Source organism: Adiantum capillus-veneris, chromosome 23, assembly GCF_014529385.1.
Source record: "Adiantum capillus-veneris isolate H3 chromosome 23, ASM1452938v2, whole genome shotgun sequence".
NCBI classification, from domain to species: Eukaryota; Viridiplantae; Streptophyta; class Polypodiopsida; order Polypodiales; family Pteridaceae; genus Adiantum; species Adiantum capillus-veneris.
In genome coordinates this window covers 92,209,127-92,232,413 of record NC_140953.1, presented here as the reverse complement: position 1 = coordinate 92,232,413, position 23,287 = coordinate 92,209,127, and the positions used below count along the sequence as shown (strand labels likewise).

The 23,287-nt window shown below is 42.7% G+C and overlaps 1 protein-coding gene across 2 annotated transcripts in view; it reads left to right on the top strand.

Annotated features, from left to right (window-relative positions):
* Positions 1-3,065: 3,065 nt before the first annotated feature.
* The window catches only part of LOC147428174 (patatin-like protein 2), a 73,093-nt gene continuing 52,871 nt past the window's right edge, over positions 3,066-23,287 (top strand). For both annotated transcript variants that reach the window (XM_086497271.1, XM_086497269.1), the window contains exons 1-2: positions 3,066-3,195; positions 3,656-3,786. In XM_086497271.1, coding sequence (XP_086353397.1) covers positions 3,162-3,195; positions 3,656-3,786 — 165 coding nt within the window. In that variant the 5' untranslated portion in view covers positions 3,066-3,161. The remainder of the gene's footprint in view (positions 3,196-3,655; positions 3,787-23,287) is intronic.

The following is a 23,287-nucleotide window of genomic DNA, read 5'->3' as shown; positions in this document are numbered from 1 at the left end:
GCTAGTAGTGTTTTTGTTTAGTTAGTTCTTTCTTTTAATCAAGACCTTGTATCGTATTCACCATGATATAGCTCTTTGGTCTCATATGCCATTTTGGCCTTCAGAAAGAAGTCAATATAACATTTCATTTCATCTCTCTCTCTCTCTCTCTCTCTCTCTCTCTCTCTCTCTCTCTATATATATATATATATATATATATATATATGTGTGTGTGTGTGTGTGTGTGTGTGTGTGTGTGTGTGTGTGTGTGTGTGTTTGTCTTAATGCATGTATGTGTGTGTGTGAGTGTGTGTTTTGTTGTGGGGGGGGAGGGGGGCTCTTAGTTATGGCAGAGGCACAACGAACGGACCTACCCTTTATTGAAATAGTTGAAACAAAATTGGCCGGACCTACTAGGAGCAACATTATGGAAAAACATTTCAGGCCCAAAACATTTCATTGGGAAACAAGGAGTTTTGATACTAAACATTCCACCCTATAGGAAAAAGGGGACAAAACATAGGACAAACCCATCAATACACAAAACCCAATGCAAATGCATTGTCCAAACAAAGAGACTCAATTTTGTAAAAACTCAATGGGCGTTTCAGTCTAGAATACTGTATGTGGGCCATTTTAGTACCACTCAAAATAATTCAAGATTTCACCCATACTAAAATATGTTTCAAGGTGGCCATGCTTAGTAACGAAGAAGAGAGAGTCTACTATGCATGCATTAGAGAACATGCGCAATTCACGAGAGATTAAGGGTCGGTCCTCAAGAAATATTTGACCATCGATTTGGTGACATTGATCAATGATGCTTCTTTATAAAGTTAAGTACAATGGTAGCGTCGATAAGTCTACTAAAAAACGATTTGAAGACTTCTAAAAGCAAAGCGTTTTCTTATGAAATCTACAAGCCAAGACACAAACACCATACATGCTCTTACTTCTTAATTCCTAACTCCTAGTCAGATTCCATTGAGGTTATGAGGTGGATAGAGTCGTAGAATGCAGGGTCGAGATGCAACAAAACCCTTCACATTGACTTCCAAGAATTGCATGGGAAGCAAGTTTATGCACAAAAGCAAAATATCAATCTCATGACGAATGCAAACCATCAAGACGTAGTGCAACGGAAGATTGGGTCCATTGCAGTTACTTCATGATGCTCCATATACTCTAATGTAAATGATTTATAGCACCAATCTATCATAGCTTGGGAGAAATCTAAGATCTCATGCTTCATACAATATATCATTTAGATGGACCCAACTATAAACCCAGCTTCTTCTTTGAGTGAGGAAACCACACCCACCTTTACATGCTTGAGCCTATCCCCTTGAGCGTGATCCACCTTATCACCTCCATTTTTCTCAGCTCTCATTCTATACGCTATGAGATAGGGCATTGGGGCACATGCAATCTCATCGACTTTGCAATTTATACCCTCATGAACAAGTTTGTGAGTTTGAGTATCACACCCTACTTGAGTTCTCGCCATTTTATCACATTAGAGCTTATTTTTCCCACATTTTGAGCCATGGGCTATGAGGTCTCCTAGGAATGTTTCTATGACGTACCTTAAAATATCTCTTCTCATGGGTCATGTGTGCGAGAGAGAGAGAGAGAGAGAGAGAGAGAGAAGATAACATTTCCATGACCCAAGTACGGTAGATTGGTTATATTCCTATTCCCTCTTGAGTAACAGGTCTTGAGTTCATGACTCGTCATATATATCTAAGAGCTCTCTCTTTGGAAATGCTCCTATGATATTAAAGTTTCTCTTCTCATGAGTATGTGGGTGTGGGTGTGGTGGTCTTTAAGTCTACTCATAAACACTTTGAAAATGTCCATAAGTATTTACTTATAAAATTTCTCCAAGTCAAGACATGAACACCATACATGTTCTCGCTTCTTGATTCCATATCACTTCCCATTGAGTTTATAGCTGGCGTAGAGAGAGTTGTGGAGTATACGGTCTCAAGATGCTGCAAAACCCTTCACATTAGCTTATGAGAATTGCATGGAAAGGCAAAACCCTACACGCTGACATCCGAGAATTGCATGGGAAGCAAGTAAAAGGGTCCAAAAGATGCACAAAATTGAAATATTGAGTTCGAGACTGATATAAGGAATCAAGAAGTGATTTGAAAGATGGGATGCATTGCACTTTCTTCATGATGCCCAGGTACCCCAAAGAGAATGAGGTTTTTTTAACAACACATGGCTTGGAAAAAATTTGAGAACTCACGCTATATACATATATATGATATATATATGTCACCCCCAACTACAAAACTATTTTCTTCTTTGAACGAGGAAACTACACCCATCCATACATGCCCAAAAGTGTGTGTGTGTGTGTGTGTGTGTGAGAGAGAGAGAGAGAGAGAGGGGAGGGGGGGGGGGGGGGGGGGGGGAAATGGGGTAATCTCACATTTCCCTCTAGAGTAGTAGGCCTTGAGTTCAAGACTGGTTGGATAGATCTATGAGGTCTCTTGGGGGTTTTGCTATGGTGTTAAAATCTCGCTTCTCAAGTGTGTGTGTGTGTGTGTGTGTGTGTGTGTGTGTGTGTGAGTGAGAGAGAGAGAGAGAGAGAGAGAGAGAGGGGGCGGGGGGGGATGAGAAGTGGAAAATGGGATAACCTTTCTATCACCCAAGAGTACGTGGCATATTAGCTATCTCGTTTCCCGTCGAAGTAATAGGCCTTGAGTACCAAACTTGTCAGATAGATTAGGACTTCGTCAAAACTTTTGTTCTCTTCTCTCTCCCCAACAAGTCAGCCACTTCTGCAAGAGGCTAGTCTCCTCCGAGTATCGTAGGAGTGTAGTTCCAAGCTTTTAGAGAATGGCATAGCTTGTTAATATCTTCTAGGGGGACTAATCACAAGGCAATAATATGTTCTTGCGAGGGTTGCATGTATTATGCAATACGCAAAATTATGTATATGACATACGTTAGCAAGTCTCTTCGATGACCATATGATCAGTGCATAACGTTACGAAAGGGTGGCAGAAGCGTTCTTAAAACCTAAACTTGGTGGGTGAGGATTTCTTAAAAAGGGAGGAAGCGTCTATCTTCGGGGCGGAGGGCGTGGCACGAGCGTATGCGAGAGAGCCAGAGAGAGAGAGAGAGAGAGCAGACTTGCCAATGTTGCTGTGCACGCTGCTTAGGAGATGCTGCAAGCGCAGGTGTCAAGCACGGTTGCAGGTGCGCAGACCGCCGCCCCCCTCTCTCTCTCTCTCTCTGGGCTTTGCAATTGCACACACACTACATAGTGTTACGTACACACACTCTCTCTAGGAGTGCACTCGCGCGCATGCGCGCATTCATACAGAGACCTCTACGTGCACACAAACATACAGACCATCTCTCTCTCTCTCTCTCTCCCTCCAACCAATCATTACCCTAATCATGGAACATCCTTTTATCCTTATAAACAGCCATAGCAACTGCGCCATGCACCCTAAATTATTATCCGTTAATTATTCACGTGCATAATCAACCCTAATCACATTTGAACCAGCTCACACTCACTTGTTACATTTCTCTTTTTTTTTTTTTTTCAGAGGCAGTGCATATTTATAATTAGATACTTGTGTACGTGGTGCTGATTCTCTGATCCTTTTGAGAACCTCCGCTTATCCAATTTTAACATCTTTTAAATTAGGCCTAACCATGCATCCACTCAATTTTCACGGGGAAAAGGGTGGCAGAATCACCATTCTCAGCATCGACGGCGGTGGCGTGCGTGGCATCATCCCTGCTACCCAGCTTCAATGCCTGGAAAAGCAATTGCAGGTGTGGTTATTATTCGACTTCCTCTCTTTGTTTTAAGAGTAATATTGTAAATTCAATGCAAAAAATCGTTAACATCTACTTCTACTAACATAATATGGTGGAATGGGGAGCCCTTTACACGTGTCACAATCTGCGACCTTAAGGTTAAAGTCAAAACTAAAAAAATCCCTTTGCATGCAATAAAGAGGGAGAGAGGGGGAGAGAGGGAGGCCGCCAAAGGCAGCCAGCCATACTAGTAAGTACTATATTTCAAAGTATTTTTCAAAGGATTGGCTTTGCCAACTCACAAGTTTTGTGTTTAACTAGAAGTCAACCGATATTATGTGACTTGCTCCAATCCCATGGTGACAAGTGTACTGTAGCAAAGTTAAAACATTTTGTTGCAAATATATTTGATTTTGAAGAAATGAATACCTTGTAAACGCTGACTAGAACTCATATTGAACGTTCTTATTGGAGATTCCATAATATTTGAGCCTACAATAGCAAAGAGTGATGGTGTAGGGAATGGTCCATGACCATTCCCTGAAAGCCTAGGGCGACCACATGGCGACTTGCGAATGCCGGGAGCCATAGTGGGAGCACTCTTTGAAGGGAATGGTATGTGGATGAACATTCCCGGTCGTCAAATGTCTAGGGGAGAGGGGCCGCGACACAACTATGCAGACAGGCAGATCACACACGCCAAGACATTCCGTCTGTTGAACACCAATGATTGGTTGTTGAAGAATTGCATGCAAAACATATTCCAACTGCTGCTGGTGTGGCAAGCAATCAAGCAGTGGCTCGTTGCTTTCAGCATTCTATGTGTTGATGTGTTAGCACGACAGAGGATTCTCTGAGCTGATGTGTCAGCACGACAAGGCTTGCATAATGTACTAGTCTATGAACCTTCCGGGTGCTGAGTTGGCAAGCATTGGTAGGATGCAGTCCAGATTACGGCTTTTAATGTTCAGCAGATGGACGACAGTAGTTCTCCGTTCCCTAACCTTGGATCACTTTAACGAGAGGGAGGAAAGACTTGTAAGAAATCATCTATATCAAGTGTATTCAAATGATAACTAAAAAACCCGATACTTACATATTGTGAGGCAATAAAATGATTTCTTTTTCCTATTGAAGTTACTAGTACGACCGACGGTCTTCAACTGCCTCTCTTCTTCTTCTTCTTCTCTCTCTCCCTCTCTGTCTGCGTCATTGTGTGGCCGAGGGTTGCAGAGAACACTTGTCGTTTCAAGGAGTTCTTGCAATGTGTCAAGAGAGGGGGGGAGAGGGGGGATCCCTCCCCCTTTTATAATAGTATAGATAGATGATGAGTTTTTTATTTTTAAGTAAAAATCCTTTTTGTAAGAAAAACATTAACATAAACTATATTTTATGAGTTAACGTATCCCTCCTATTAAACGCACATTATACACTAATTTCTCTCAGGCGCAGTGTGATGAACATTGGAAGACCTTATTCGGAATCGAAATAAAAAAGTCTTAAGCACTATAAAGCCCATAGTATTGGCCGTCATGGTAGGGGGTCGGGAGGCAGTGCACTACAGCCGTCCATCTCCTGGGCTTTCCTCTACGGAATCCACTCTTCACGACGTCAATTGTTGGTATGATTGCACATGCCGACACATCAGCGCACAGAATCCGAGTTTCTGCCATGTATCCGATGCTTGACACGTAAGCACTGAGAATTTGCAACATGTGAGCATCGATCATAAAAGCCACCGCAGTTGTGACTGTAGTCATGCAGTGCGCTATTCATACGTCAACGTAGCTGCCATCTGCCAGTTTCGCTTAAAAGTTGTATAAGCTAATTGCCATCTGTCTCACCTCCCCCCGACACATGACCGACTACATTGTGTGCTCCCGCATGGCTCTCGGCCTCCGCTGATCGCCATGCAGCTGCCCACATTACATGTAGCAAAAGATCACTTGGGGACCTTTCCCTACCCCATAATGTGGATCTTTCTTGTTTAATAATTTTATAGTATTTCTCCTTCCAATTGACGATTTACCCCGACTGTGTATTTGGTTCTAGACTCTAGTGCTACTTTTGTCATTGGGTATTTTTTCTTATCTATTTTCTGTGAAAATATGAGCTTTTTTGCTTGAACACATTTTGTTGAAGCAGTTGTTGTTCGTAGTTTTTCTTTTTTTTTTGCACATAATAATGCTCTTGTTGTACCATAAAATTTGTGGTTTCTCATCATTCTTTTCATTCTAGTCTATCATAACATGCTACTTCAAAGGCTTTTTTAATTTGCAATACTTGAGGGTGAGATGCAAGATGGCCGGTACCTTTTTTTTTTCCATACTCACAATTGTGAGTGGAGAGAATCTATATTAACATCGCCCTCACGCACAACATGTGTCTTGAGGTGGCCACGATTCCATAAGGGGCTTGGGCACAACCACAACCAACGCCAAAACATGAGTACTGCTACGAAGAACCTCTCGAGTGATCTAAGCAGTTTAGAGCATGGTGCCACTTTTATCGTTAACTATATTAGCTCCTCTTTTATCTCCTACAACATGAATGAGCTCAGTGCTCAGACGCAAAATATCCTCAAAGTGAGCCACAACCAATTTAGCCTCAAGGACCTGAAGATTCTTAGACTTCCAGACTTGATTTAGGAACCAAACTCTGGTGATTTGGGTGCACACCAGAACGGTCTGGCTTATGTACGGATCCAAGCCACCTTAATTTTTCTGGAACTTTAAAAAAAAAAAGGTTACAAGGAAAACTTGCTACGCAAGGTTTGTACATTCAAACCAACCATCTCTTATAGAACCAACCATCTCTTCTATAAGCGCATGACTCTACAGCTGCATTGGCTCAAAATGGAGTACCTAGTTGTTGATTATCTCCATACCAATTTTCCACAAACTCTTGATGTTTTCTTCTAATCAGTCCCCAATGCTCCCTACATAATTGAAGAAAAGGGGTGATTAAAGTTGATAAGCACTTTATTGTTGGGCCTTTTTACTTAGCATGTGGTGACGTGAGCCGTGCTATGGTTATTGATGGCACATGATAATGAACCTAGTTCCAAGTGCATTTATCTCATATAATATAGCAATGCATGCATGGTGCACTGCTTAAAAAGAACCATTTTCTTTGCCATGATTTCTGAGGGAAAACTAGTCAAACAACCAAGATTTATGCCAAAATTTAGGGTATTTTCCAAGATTTACAATAAAATCCCGAATCTTTTACAGTGAAAATCAAGGTTTCATTGAATACAAGTGGGATTTCTCATTTTCAATCGGGAAATTCAAACTAGAAACTAAGATATGCGAGCACTGGTCACATGGCTTAGTTGAGATTCAATATGAAAAACTAATCCCATAATAGAGGCCATAGCAATAGTTTGCCACGAAAAAAACTTTGAATGACATAGATGCACAAACATGATAAACATGCTTGTATATTTGCATTGTCGATTATGGTTGCTATAATCATCCTATGGGCACAGACCAAGGCCACGAATGAGTCCCAATTCCTCTTGATTTATATTATCATCAAGTGGCTACAAGGGAGTTCACACCAAGGCTTGTTCGGCCTATACTCCAGACTTCCCCCCTTAGGGAAGAAAAGAAGAACATCTTTTTTAGGACTCTTTTGACTCAACTTTAACTCCAATGCCTCATGTGAGGAGAGTGAGCATACAATGGCTTAGCGGCTAAGATGACTTGAGTAGACAAAGAAAACATCCCAACATGGGCAATGCACTAGATGCTCACCTTGTATAGACATGAGCATGCATGCAATGCAATGGTAGAGACGTATCCTCCCAAAGCCATGGCGCAAGGTACGATGTTGCATCGGCTATGCATTGACCTACATTTTAGTCACCCGGTCGTGGCTCACTAAGGGTTATTGGAAATTGGATGGGGACTACTTACCATGATGGCAAGCCCCCTAATATCTAACAAACGCCCTTATGGAGTGACAGATTGGTAAAACAAATAGTGATAGTACAAAGAGTAAATTTGGAAAGAAATGCACATGATAATGTGCTAAAAGAGAGGCAAGACAAGGACAAAAAGGCACAAACCTAGGTCTCTTGTTATTAAGCGTGATGGGTTAAGGAGGCCACCTCCAACTTGGATCAATAGGAAAACCCATAGTTGCATAATTTGGGTTTATACAAAAGGCTCATGATCAGTAGACTTTTGAAAGTGTTGTCATCCTCTCCTCCAACTGTCTTCACATCAGAAATAGATTGGAGAGCCTAACATTGGCCAAAAGACAGAGTACCTATAATGTGTTGGTATACAAAAACGGATTGGTTTGCCCCACTCACCAGAATTTGGAAGAAAAATTGGTCGGAAGAGTGCTAGCAAAAGAGTGTTAGTGCCATTTGGGAAGTTAAATGGCCTAAACACATGAAAGTATTCATCTGGAAGGAGCTTTGAGGAGCCTTTCCTACTAGCATTAAAGTGTGTGCCAGAAGAATCGGCACTGACAATTGCTATGGTTACAGATCACCCTCTAAAGACCCGCTTCATCTACTCAACAAGTGTCCTACTTCACGGGGGCTGGCCGTTAAGATCTACAAATGGGTCTGGAAGACTTGGAAGATCATTTTCTTTATTGATGACCTGATCTTGGGAGGGTGTCGAATCCAAATCCACATAGTTTTGGTGTGCACCCAAAATCACTAGATTCGCTATCTAAACCAAGTCTAGAAATCTAGGAACCTTCGGGTATTTGAAGCCAAATTGGTGGTAGCTCATTTTGATGATATTGTGTATTTGAGCACTGAGCTCATCCAGGGTGTAGGAGCAAGAAGAGGGTCAAGTGACAAGAATGAAGATTGGATTCATGCATTGAGTTGTCTAGAATACTGAGGGTTGGTTTAACACCCTTGGTTTGGTAGTCTATTTGTCAGTATACAACCCTCTATTGACAACCAAACTGTATAATTAAATTGCACTACATATCATATAAGAGACATCAGAAAATACTTAAATTTGTTATTCATAGAAAATTGGATATAAATGAGAAAATAGATTGCATGGCGATGGATCTGACTACAAGAGGTTGTGTGCTCTTGTGACGCTGTTAGCGACGGAAATACACTGGGTTTTTATAACCCCCGACGTCGCTAATAGCGTCGCTACGAGAGTGTCGCTATATGCGTCGCTATATAGAGACGCTCATAGCGACGGTTATAGCGACGTTAATTACACAGAAGTCTATAGAGACGCTACAGAGCCATAAATAGCGACGGTTATAGCGACGCCCGAGAGAAATTTTTTTTGGTGACAGGGCATTGAATGCCCTGCCACCCATCAACCATATTGTACTTGATTCACTTTTTAAAAAAAGTGCAAGGGTAGATAATAGACTCAAAATAGTCACCCACAAGACGCATTGTTTGCAAAATTGACAAGCGTAAAATTGACAATTGTACACATCATAGGCAAAATGAATTGATTGGCAAATGTAATAATGACAATTGTACAACATCATAGGCATAAAGAATTGATTGGCAAAATGAACTGCGGTGACAAATGTAATAATATACATGGTTCAAAAAGACGTATAAAATCCGTCTCATGATACATAAGCTATGAGAAACCCTAAACTAATGCTATCTAGCTACGGCTAAACTGACGTCGTCTAGTCAGACGTCTCATCGCGTCCAAGCGGCGTATCTGTCGGATTCTGCAAAAAAAGACAATAAGACAGCTTTCAGTAAGTATAAACATATAACGACATTTATAAAACAATACAAAAAAAAGAAAAGAGTAAACCCTAATACTAACCATGCCGCCGCGAGAACTGAGAATGTCCATCAGGGCGTTTAAGCCCTTCCTACCTGCATACTCGTGCTCGTACGGTGTGGGATCACGTCCTGTCATCAACCACTGTCAAAATATACAAAGATTTCATTATGTTAGAATTAAAAAACTCATAAACCCGAAACTATCGAACATAAAGAGCAATGCGAAAACACTTACAAAATCGGCCTCAAATGATGCCCATCCACCGCTCCCCAAGTGGTGCGAGCTCCCTGCCTCTACTCGCGCTCTGGCTGCATCCTTTTGTTGCTTCCACTTGTCGGGATTCTCGCGCGCTGCTTTCTTCGCATTCTTCCAATCTTCTTTGGCCAGCCAATCTAGCCTGTTCCACCCATGCTTGATTGCTTTTTGCACTTCGGAACGCTTGTGTTTGCAGTATTCGCGCATTCGAATCTTCATCAGGTCTTCATTGAAGTGCTGATCCCGTGTTGGAACGGGAAACTCATCATGAAGTATGCTGATGACTCTGTCTTTTAAATCACTTGGTACTTCACTCCATTTGTTTAGTATGTAGTGTCTAAACAGTTGAGAGCAAAGACCACGCATGCGCGATATCACCTTCTTGCCGTCATCATCCATGATGATGCCGCCGCTGAAGTCGACGGAGTAAGGCAAGCCCTCTGGCCGATGATGCATGAACCGGGGTGTCCCAGCAGGGGTCTCTAGCGGCGTGTCGATGGGGGTACGGACATCAGGTGTCTCCACCGGCGTGTGGGTCCCGAAGCGAGGAGTGTCGAGTGGGGTGGCTCCTGGCGGAGTAGGTAGAGGTGTGTAGCTGCTAGGAACAGTCAGCCGTGCAAAACCTGGCGTAGATGGCGATGTTTTGGCTTGTGTGGGGGCGGGCAAAGAAGGGAAGGGTAAAGAGCCTCGTCAAACACGAGGCGGGGTGGAGGCATCGGCGGCGGAATCCCCACAACAACCGCCACCGCCACCACTAGAGCGCCGAAGTCTAGACGAGTGTGAAGATCATCTCGTCGACACCAAAGCTTCGGAGCGCGCCGAATGCTCCGAAAGAGAGGGAGATGCGGATGGAGTAGGAACGCGCGATGATGCGCCAGAGCGATGACGCTCCACGTACCACTGTCTCTGCTGCGGTGACAAAGAAGAAAGAAACTCCTCATCATCCATACCTGCATTAAACACACGAATATTTAAACTTAATACTGAATGAATAGAGTAGACAATGACGCAAAGACCATTAAATACAATGACATAATGACGCATATAAATACAATGACGCAATGAATTGAGTGATAGAAGAGGCAAGTCGAAAACTCAGACTTTTCAATCAAAAGATGTGAGCGCGAGTAGAAAATAGCGTTATACACCATGGAAGGTACTTAGAGAGCCAGAGCTTTTACAACACGGAGCAAAATTGTTCAAATACAATATTTGCGGCTTTAAGAGATCTCTCTCTCATCCTCGCATAACTCAGCATAACTTCCTATATCTATATAGAGCTCTCCGTTTAAACACATATCCTCTGTTTCATTTTGTAGATCCTCTGCATGCACCCCATATAGAGTAGTAGCATCTTGATGCTCGTCTGGCACCACCGCAGCGGCTTCTGATTGAGCATCTTCTCTGATCTCCTCCATTGATGCCGTTGTGATTGGCACATGGTAGCCTTCATACGTCCTTGCACTACGAGGGGCTACCTCTATGACGTACCACCAGTTTGATGTAGACTTTGTAAGATGAAATATTATCTGCCAGAGCCACATAACTTACATGAGAGCTTTCAAGCACATAACTTGTAAAAGGGGGATGTTAACTATTTACATACTTACTTGTTCACAATGCTCGGGTAGTACGAAAGTGTCTCTTAGGTCAGTCCATTTCTTAGTAGAATCCACCTCAAGAAAACCAGACTCTCCTCTACGCACAATAGCGTTGCGACCCTCCATGATTATCTTGAACCATTGCACGTCGAACAAGTCGACAAAAAATCCTTTGTAATCGATCCTCAAAATCTCTTGTAGCGTGCCGAAGTAAGTGAGTTCCGCCACCACAGGATCTGCATCAGAGGAACGTCATCGACTAGACTGTTCAAATTTTGCCATGATTCCACAATCTTGAGTAAAATTCTTTTTGTCGATCCGTTCCACCCTAAAATGTCGACCTTTACACCATGCTGCTGTGTATGACTTATACTACAACGAACAAAGATTATGAGTGGCCGTTCAAACGTTTAGAAATAAAGTCACTAGCTAGTCGTACATTGCAAACTTACCTTGGTCGCGCAACCCCGAGAGTACTCCCACTCTTCCTCAGTCACTTCGTCACCGCATTGTTGTGCGCTTTTCAATTGGTTGTGCAACCATCTTAAGCTCATGAATGTTGGTAGGCTCTCCAAACCCATCGGATAGTGCATCGGTGGTCGTCTTCCCCGTCTCCACTCGATTCGTGCCCTTTGTCGCTCTTGCTTTGCATCCTCATATTGTGAAATCCACTTTTGCATCACTGGATTGTGAAGCATGCAAAATCGGTTGATTTTAGCCTCTAGATCTTCCGTCATCTTCTTCTCAACACCGAGATTGCACATGACAATCCCAGATATGCGCTCATCATCTATGGTTCGTCATAGCGTGTCCCGGGCTTTATCAAATCCATCTAGCCACTCTCCAATGTACACTAGGTACTCTGATACCAACCAACCTTCTGCCATGCTACCCTCCGGACGTGCCTTTTGACGCACATATCCCTTAAGCGTTTTCATGAAACGTTCTAAGAAGAACATCCATCTGGAATGAACTGTGCCAGCTATTTCCACCTCATCAACTATGTGAACAAGAAGATGCACCTGAATGGTTAGCATGGTAGTAGGAAAATGTTTCTCAAACATGCACACAAGCTCCGCAGCATTTAGTTTGGCGAATGGTATGGAGTCTACGTTGATCTCCTTTTGTGAGATCCATTGCACCAGCTTTGCAAGTTTGTAGATTGTGTTACGGATGTCGAGAGACAAACATCCCTCAATGGCAACCAGTAAAATAAACTGTAAAGTATGTGCAGCAATGATATTAAAGTCCACATTTTATGCAATGATATAAAAGTCCACTATGAACGTACCTGACACATTTTATGCCAATCGTGTGACTTCAAACCGGTAAGCTTTCCTTCTTTAGTAAAACACGTTCGGAGGGAGTGCATTACGCCAGTGGGGGTCCGCAAAGATTGAATGGTCTCTTTTACTTTGCGTTCTTGGGCTCCTGTGAAAATCCATGGTGCTTTAGGGAGTTTTATCGATCCATCAGACGCTGTTTGCGGCCAATATTGCTCCATACGATCCACATTTCTAAGGTCAACTCTGGCTCCCAAAGTATCTTTCTTGCCGGTCAGATGGTCCCATAGTAGATTACCCACATTCTTGAATATGTGCATTGGATCGAGCAAGTGATTGATCATGAGTCGGGGCCAGTATGGTAACTCGTACCATAGAGATAGTCTCTTCATCCCTGGAGGCAATCCGTCATCGCACATCTCCTTCTGCTCTAACCATGCTTGTGCAGACATCCTTGGTGGCTCTCTTCCCAAAAAGCCGTCGCGTAACACACGATTCTCTGGAAGATACGCTTGGTGACCTTCGTAGATTTGCTTCTTCAGTGAGGGCGCCCTACGTGCATTCAGTCTAGGTCCACATGTGACACATGCTCTGTATCCGCTTGTTTGAAGCCCTGCATGTATACACATGATAATAGATCAACTATGGGAAAAAACAAGATTTACAGTGTCTGAGTGAGGAGTGTCAATAGATCACCTGAGCATTCTGTTAGCCCGGGATAGTCATGCATGGTCCACATTAGAATGCCTCTGATCAAAGCATTCCGTCGTCTTGTGTGTCGGCTCATATCCACCACCTCTATGCCAATCCACAATTGTTGTAGCTCTTCCAATAGTGGACGAAGATACACATCCATATTCTCCACTTTATATCGCCCTGGCACAATCAAGCTTAGGCATAGGTGCCCCTTCTTCATAGTCAACCATGGGGGAATGTTGTAGTTGACGATGACAACAGGCCATACACTGTAAGATGTTGATCTTTGACCAAATGGATTTACGCCATCCATAGCCAGGCCTAAGCGCAAATTTCGAGCTTCCCTGGCAAAATCCGACCATGTTTCATCTATATGTTTCCAGGATGCGCAATCTGCAGGAATTCGTAGCACACCATCCGAAGATTTATTCTCCTCATGCCATGATGCTAGGGCGGCCATGGACTTACATTCGAAGAAATGCTTGATGCGAGGAAGCAGAGGAAAATGTCGCAAAACCTTTTGTGGAATTTTTGTCCCGTGGAGATCTACTCGATATCTTTCGGAATCACATTTCGGACACTTCTCCATGTCTGTATTCCCCTCTGAAAAGAATGCAGTCATTAGGACAAGCGTGGATAGAATTGTAATCCATCCCCATGTTTCGCAAAATCTTTCTTGCTTCATCTCGGGAATCTGGCATCACATTGTCAGCTGGTAGTATGTGCTCTTTAAGCAATCTACACAACATAAAAATACGATACAGTCGTGTAAAAATCTATCAGATCATTATACATTTAGAGTTTTATTAAAGTAAACTAATTGTAATAGATCACCTGAAAAGCGCTGTGACGTTAGTGTCACTCCATCCAAACTTTGCCTGCATGTTGAGAAGAACCAGGAGTGCTTTCAATCTAGACATACGTGCTCCATTATACAATGGCGTATCGGCTTCACTTTTCATATCATCATAGATAAGCCTTTCTGAATCCATGATCGTCTCGATCATTTCATCAATCTCGGGCTCAAACATTGCCTCGTTGGGAATGTGCTCTGCATGATCATCCCCCCAGTTGTCAGAGGCTACATCTTGTGGCCTCACATATGCTGCTTGACCAAAGCGCCTGCAAACACGTCTATTGGGTTGCAAGATTGCTGCTTGTTGGCCAGCGTCAGAGTCCGACGAGTTATAATTGGCAACAACTCGATCTATAATTATAGATGGATGGAACTCGCCAAATTCGCGAACGTGCTGCAAAGAAACACGTCTTGTCCGTCGCACATCATGTTGCATTGATTACAAGGACATAAGACCCTCGTTGAGAGATAGGTGTTTCGGTTGGACGGTCCCACATCCTCGTCACGACTCATAATGAGGATAAAAATTTTATAACCTGGACAACAAATTTAATATTCTATTGGCATTCTTCGTCTTATCTCTCTCTCTCTCTCTCTCTCTCTCTCTCTCTCTCTCTCTCTCATTCCCTAGTCATGTCCAATCCTCGCACACCTCGGTCTAGAGGTGCATGGAGATCAGAACCACCGGGTTATAATCTCGTCTTTATTGGTCAATTCCTATATTTGTGGGTACAAGAAATCTACACACCCACGTCTACATGATACTGCATGTAGTGGACAAAACCCCTTTGCCTCTTCTCTAGCTGTAGCACTTCACAGCATCTTAACATCTTTTCACAGTAGATCTTTTCACTGTTCGTCTAACTCTAAACCCTAAACCGTAAGTAATTCTTGCGTGGACTCGATCTAACGTAAATAAGCGTAAATCTAAATAAACGTAAATCTAACTAAAAATAAACCTAAATCTAATTTAACGTAAGTCTACATCTAACCTAATCTTTAACGTCTTTTGGGATAGTTTCCTACGACGTTAAAACTCTCTTCTTCTTGTGTATGTGTGTGTGTGTGTGTGTGGGTAAACCTAAATAAACCTAAGTCTAATCTAATATAACATAAATATAAATCTAACGTAAATTATGTTATATTAAAAACAAAGAACTAAACTAACAGGGATTATAAGAACCTTAAAACTGATTTAACACATAATTTTTCACATAACTCGGCAAGAGTTGGCATTCTCATCACTAAAGATGTGAGAGTTAACTTCCGGCGGTGACGCTGCCTCATCTCCATCCACATCTGACGACAGCAATTGGCCCTTTGGACCGTTCTTGCTCTTGTTACTAACTTTGAAGTTGCTGTTGAATGACTAGAGGTTGTCTAGATGGTCATTGTCGGGGATGTAGTGACTCTTGCCGCCCAGAAGATCCACCTTGTTCCCTATCTTCTGAAGACATTTCACCAGTACTTTTGGATCGACGAAGCCCACCATGAGTGAAAGCAGCAATACCCTATATTCCATTGAGGGATTTCTTCACCCGCTTCATGCAGGCATCGCAGTCTATGGAGGCCTAAATCTAATCTAATATAACGTAAATCTAAATCTAGCGTAAATAAACGTAAATCTAACTAAAAATAAACCTAAATCTAATCTAATTTAACTTAAATAAACCTAAATCTAATTTAACGTAAGTCTACATCTAACCTAATCTTTAACGTCTTTTAGGATAGTTTCCTACGACGTTATAACTCTCTTCTTCTTGTGTGTGTGCGCGTGTGTGGATGTGTGTGCCAATAAAAAGAGATAAATGGTATAACCTTTCTATCACCCATGCCAAGTATGATAGATTGGTTATGTCATTTCCCTCTTGAATAATAGGTCTTGAGTTCAACTCCTCGTCGGCTAGATCTTTAGGTCTTTTAATTTTAATTAGTTTCCTACGATGTTAAATTAGTTTCTCTCTCTTTCTCTCTCAATGTGTGTGCGTTTTTTTGTTTATGCATGTTTTCTCTCTCTTTTCCTCTCTCAATGTGTGCGTTTTTTGTTTATGCATGTTCTCTCTCTCTTTTCCTCTCTCAATGTGTGCGTTTTTTGTTTATGCATGCTCTCTCTCTCTTTTCCTCTCTCAATGTGTGTGTGCATTCTTTGTTTATGTATGTGTGTGTACGTTTTTGTTTATGTTTGTACTCTCTCTCTCTCTCTCTCTCAAAAACACTATGTGTGTGTGTGTGTGTGTGTGTGTGTGTGTGTGAGAGAGAGAGAGAGAGAGAGAGAGAGAGGGAGAGAGAAAGAGGGGAAGGGAACATGAGAGTGAGGAGAGGGAAGGAGCATACCTGGCTCTCCTTCCTCTCCTCGTGTGTGTGTGTGTGTGTGTGTGTGTGTGTGTGTGGAGAAGAAAGAGAGAGAGAGAGAGAGAGAGAGAGAGAGGGAGAGCGTTACCTGCTCCTTGCTTGAGGACGCCGAAAAACTCAGATCTGAGATCTGAGTTTTTGGGCGCTCTCTGTTATTTTTTTTAGCCCAGCCGGCGTCGCTATGAGCGTCGCAAATTTACTTGTAAATTTGCGACGCTCATAGCGACGCCGGGAAAAAAAAAATTGAGCGTCGCTGTGTGAGCGTCACTAATATGAATAGCCTCTTGTAGTGTCTTCAATGGAACAAGGCTGAAGTTTGTACCTACCACCATCCAACACATGTATTAGAACACACTCTGAAATTGTAAGTGGACAGGTATAGAGCTGCCTGAGTCACTTGTGACTGCTATCAATCCCATAAAAAACCCCCTCGCACACTAAAGTGTCAGTACATTGATATTTATTCAGGATATTGTACATCTTTCTTGGCACTTTGGACCAAATATGCCTAGTCCTATACAAGGATATTTTGTATGTATTGTGACTAGTTATAAAATATGTTTGCTCTGTCTTGGTATGTTCACTACAAGAGGTTGTGTGCTCTTGTGACGCTTTAAGTGACGAAAATACACTAGGTTTTTATAACCCCCGGCGTCGGTAAGAGTGTCAATACGGGAACGTCGCTATAAGCGTCGCTAAAACAGTCTTTATAAGCGTCGCTATATAGAGATGTCTATAGCGACGCTGTAGAGCCTTATTTAGCGACATTCATAGCGACGCCCGATAGCAAAAAAATTTGGTGGCAGGGCATCACCCATCAACCATATTGAATATTTTATTAATTGATTCACCTTTGAAAAAAAGTGTAAAGGTAGATATAGACCCAAAATAGTCACCCACAAGACAATATAACGATTAACTCCATCATCCATAGTACATATTGTTTGCAAAATAAAGATACAAAACTGACAAGCATGAATTGATGAAAGTAAATCAATGATAATTGTACACATAGGCAAAATCACTTGATTGTTAAACTTTGCAATTGTAATAGTTACAAACCATTGTCATTATTTAAAAAATATACATGGTTTTCAAAAAGCCGTATAAAAGTCGTCTCATGATACATAAGCTATGACAAAAAGAAACTAATGCTATCTAGCTATGTCTAAACTGACGTCGTCTAATCAGACGTCTCATCGCGTCCAAGTGGCGTATCTGTCAGATTCTGCAAAAAAAACAATAAGACAGCTTTTTGTAAGTATAAACATATAGCGACGTTTATAAAACAATACAACAAATAGAAAAGAATAAACCCTAATACTAACCATGCCGCCGCGAGAACTCAGAATGTCCATAAGGGCGTTTAAGCCCTTCCTGCCTTCGTACTCACACTCGTACGATGTGGGATCATGTCCTGTCATCGACCACTGTCAAAACATACAAAGAATCCATTATGTTAGAGTTTAAAAACCCATAAACCCTAAACTATCAAACATGGAGAGCAATGCGAAAACACTTACAAAATCGACCTCAAATGATGCCCACCTGCCGCTCCCCAAGTGGTGCGAGCTCCTTGCCTCTACACGTGCTCTGGCTCCCCCCTCCTTTTGTTGCTTCCACTTGTCGAGATTCTCGCGCGCTCCTTTCTTCGCATTCTTCCAATCTTCTTTGGCCAGCCAATCTAGTCTGTTCCACCCATGCTTGATTGCTTTTTGCACTTCGGAACGCTTGTGCTTGCAGTATTCGCGCATTCAAACCTTCATCATGTCTTCATTGAAGCGGTAATCCCGTGTTGGAACGGAAAACTCCTCATGAAGCATGCTGATGACTCTGTCTTTTAAATCATTCGATACTTCACTTCAGGTGTTTAGTATCTAGTGTCTAAACACTTGAGATCAAAGACCGCACATGCGCGAAATCAGATTCTTGCCTTCATCATCCAAGATGATGCCGCCGCTGAAGTCGATGGAGTAAGGCAAGCCCTCTTGCCGCTGACGCGTGAACCTGGGTGTCTTGGCAGGGGTCTCTAGCGGCGTGTCGACGGGGGTACGAATGTCAGGTGTCTCCACTAGAGTCTGAGCCCTGAAGTGAGGAGTGTCCACTGGAGTAACTCCTGGAGGAGTAGCTAGTGGTGTGTAGCCGGTAGGAACGACAATCATACGTGCAAAACCTGGTGTCGATGGCGATGCCGTGGCTAGTGTCGGGACGGGCAACGAAGGGGAGGGTAAAGAGACTCGTCGAAACGAGGCAGTGTCGAAGCATCGGCGGCAGCATCCCCACAACAACCGAGACCGCCACCACTAGAGCGCCGGCTCCTAGACGAGTGTGAATATCGTCTCGTCGACACTGAAGCTTCGGAGCGCGTTGAGGACTCCGAAATAGAGGGAGATGCGGGTGGAGTAGGAACGCGCAATGGTGCGCCAGAGCAATGGCGCTCTACGTAACACTGTCTCTGCTGGAGTGACAAAGAAGAAAGAAACTCCTCATCATCCATACCTGCATTAAACACACGAACATTTAAACTTAATATTTAATGAATGGAGTAGAAACATGGACAAGTAGATAGATAGATAGAGAGAGAGAGAGAGAGAGAGAGAGAGGAGGAGGTGCTCGTCATCCCTGCTTGTGAGAACATACCTAGAGCATACGTACCTGGAGTGGACGCAAAGACCATTAAATTCAATGATGCAATGACGCATATAAATACAATGATACGTTCTTCTTCTATTCAACTTGAGTGATGGAAGAGACAAGTCGATAATTAACGCGGAATTTTCAATCGAAAGAGAGAGAGAGAGAGAGAGAGAGAGAGAGAGAGAGAGAGAGAGAGAGAGAGAGAGCACACAATCAAATCTTGCATTCAAAAAACCAGGTGGTGGAGCTGCATGTGGCCATGGATTGCCCAGGATGTGGGCGCAAAATCAAAAGAGCGTTATACAACATGGAATTTTCAATCAAAAGAGCCATAGTTTTTACAAAACGTAGCAAAATTGTTCAAATACAATATTTATGGCTTTAAGAGATCTCTCTCTCATCCTCGCATAGCTCAGCCTAACTTCCTATATCTATATAGAGCTCTTCGTTTAAACAGATATCCTTCGTTTCATTTTGTAGATCCTTTGCATGCACCCCATAGAGAGTAGCAGCTTGATGTTCATCTGGCACCACCTCAACGGCTTCTCACTGAGCATCTTCTCCGATCTCCTCCATTGATGCCGCTGTGATTGGCACATGGTAGCCTTCATACGTCCGTGCTCTACGAGGGGCTACCTCTATGGCGTACCACCAGTTTGATGTAGACTTTGTAGGATGAAATATCACCTGCCAGAGCCACATAACTTACATGAGAGCTTCCAAGCACATAAATTCTAAAATGGGATGTTAACTATTTACATACTTACTTGTTCATAATTCTCGGGTAGTACGAAAGTGTCTTTTAGGTTAGTCCATTTCTTAGTTGAATCCACCTCAAGAAAACCAGACTCTCCTCTACGCACAGTAGCGTTGCGACCCTCCATGATTATCTTGAACCATTGCAGGTCGAACAAGTCGACAAAAACTCCTCTATAATCCATCCTCTCTTGTAGCATGCCGAAGTAAGTGAGTTCCGCCACCACAAGATCTGCATAGAGGACCGTCGTCGACTAGACTATTCAAATTCTCCATCATTCCACAATCTTGAGTATAACGCTTTTTGTCGATCCGTTCCATCCTAAAATGTCGACCTTTACACCATGCTACTGTGTATGACTTATACTACAACCAACAAAGATTATAAGTGGTCGTTCAAACAATATCTAGAAAGTCACTAATCCTACATTGCAAAGTTACCTTGGTCGTGCAACCCCGAGAGTACTCCCACTCTTCCTCACTCACTTCTTCACCGCACTGTTGTGCGCTTTTCATTTGGTTGTGCAACCATCTTAAGCTCATGAATGTTGGTAGGCTCTCCAGACCCGTCGGATAGTGCATCGGTGGTCGTCTTCCCCGTCCCCACTCGATTCGTGTCCTTTGTCGCTCTTGCTTTGCATCCTCATATTGTGAAATCCACTTTTGCATCACTGGATTGTGAAGCATGCAAAATCGATTGATTTTAGCCTTTAGATCTTCCATTATCTTCTTCTCAACACCGAGATTGCACATGACAATCCCAGATATGCGCTCATCATCTATTGTTCTCCATAGCGTGTCCCGAGCTCTATCAAATCCGTCTAGCCACTCTCCAATGTACACTAGGGACTCTGATACCAACCAACCTTCTACCATGCTACCCTCCGGACATGCCTTCTGACGCACATATCCCTTGAGCGTTTTCATGAAACGTTCTAAAAAGAACATCCATCTGGAATGTACTCTGCCAGCTATTTCCACCTCATCAACTATGTGAACAAGAAGATGCACCTGAATGGTTAGCATGGTAGTAGGAAAATGTTTCTCAAACATGCACACAAGCTCCGCGGCGTTTAGTTTGGCGAATGGTATGGAGTCTACGTTGATCTCCTTTTGTGAGATCCATTGCACCAACTTCGCAAGTTTGTAGATTGTGTTACGAACGTCAAGAGACAAACATTCCTCAATGGCAACTGGTAAAATAAATTGTAAAACACGTGCAGCAATGATATTAAAGTCCACACACGAATTTGTTACACAATTCACACTATGATATATTCCACTATGAACATACCTAACACATTTTATGCCAGTCATGTGACTTCAAACCGGTAAGCTGTCCTTCTTTAGTAAAACACGTTCAGAGCGAGTGCATTACGCTAGTGGGGGTCTGCAAAGATCGAATGGTCTCTTTTACTTTGCGTTCTTGGGCTCCTGTGAAAATCCATGGTGCTTTAGGGAGTTTTATCGATCCATCGAACGCTGTTTGCGGCCAATATTGCTCCATACGATCCACATTTCTAAGGTCAACTCTGGCTCCCAAAGTATCTTTCTTGCCGGTCAGATGGTCTCATAGTAGATTACCGACATTCTTGAATATGTGCATTGGATCGATCAAGTGATTGATCATGAGTCGGGGCCAGTATGGTAACTCGTACCATAGAGATAGTCTCTTCATCCCTGGGGCAATCCGTCATCACACATCTCCTTCTGCTCGAACCATGCTTGTGCAGACATCCTCGGTGGCTCTCTTCCCAAAAATTCATCGCGTAACACATGATTCTCTGGAAGATACGCTTGATGACCTTCGTAGATTTGCTTCTTCAATGAAGACGCCCTACATGCATTCAGTTTAGGTCCACATGTGACACATGCTCGCTATCCGCCTATTTGAAGCCCTACATGTATACACATGATAATAGATCAGCTTGAGAAAAACCAAGATTTACAGTGTCTGAGTGAGGAGTGTAAATAGATCACCTGAGCATTCTGTTAGTCCAAGATAGTCATGCATGGTCCACATTAGAATGCCTCTGATCAAAGCATTCCGTCGACCTGTGTGTCAGCTCATATCCACCACTTCTATGCCAATCCACAATTGTTGTAGCTCTTCCAATAGTGGATGAATATACACATCCATATTCTTCACTTTATATCGCCCCGGCACAATCAAGCTTAGCCATATGTTTCCAGGCTGCGCAATCTGCAGGAATCCGTAGCACACCATCTGAAGATTTATTCTCCTCATGCCATGATGCTAGGGCAGCCATGGACTTACATTCGAAGAAATTCTTGATGGGAGGAAGCAGAGAAAAATGTCGCACAACCTTTTGTGGAATCTTTGTTCCGTGGAGATCTACTCGATATCTCTCGGAATCACATTTCGGACACTTCTCCATGTATGTATTCCCCTCTGAAAAGAATGCAGTCATTAGGACAAGCATGGATCAAATTGTAATCCATCCCCAAGTTTCGCAAAATCTTTTTTGCTTCCTCTCGGGAGTCTGGCATCACATTATCAGCTGGTAGTATATGCTCTTTGAGCAATCTACACAACATAAAAATACGGTACAATTGTGTAAAAATCTATCAGATCATTATACATTTAGAGTTTTATTAAAGTAAACTAATTGTAATAGATCACCTGAAAAGCGTTGTGACGCTAGTGTCACTCCATCCAAACTTTGCCTGCATGTTGAGAAGAACCAGGAGCGCTTTCAATCTAAACACATGTGCTCCATTATACAATGGCGTATCGGCTTCACTTTTCATATCATCATAGATAAGCCTTTCTGAATCCACGATCGTCTCGATCATTTCATCAATCTTGGGCTCAAACATTGCCTCGTTGGGAATGTGGTCTGCATGATCATCCCTCGAGCTGTCAGAGGCTACATCTTGTGGCCTCACATATGATGCTTGATCAAAGTGCCTAGGAACTCGTCTTTTGGGTTGCAAGATTGCTGTCTGTTGGCCACCGTCAGAGTCCGACGAGTTATAATTGGCAACAACTCGATCTATAATAGATGGATCGAACTCGCCAAATTTGCGAACGTGCTGCAAAGAAACGCGTCTTGTCCGGCCCGTCGCACAACATGCTTGCTTGATTACAAGGACATAAGATCCTCGTTGGGAGATAGGTGTTTCAGTTGGACGGCCCCACATCCTCGGCACTACTCATAATGAGGGTAAAAATCTTATAACCTGGACAACAAATTTAATCTTCTATTAGCATTCTTCGTCTTTTATCTCTCTCTCTCTCTCTCTCTCTCTCTCTCTCTCTCTCTCTCTCTCTCTCTCTCTCTCTCTCTCTCTCTCTCTCTCTCTCTC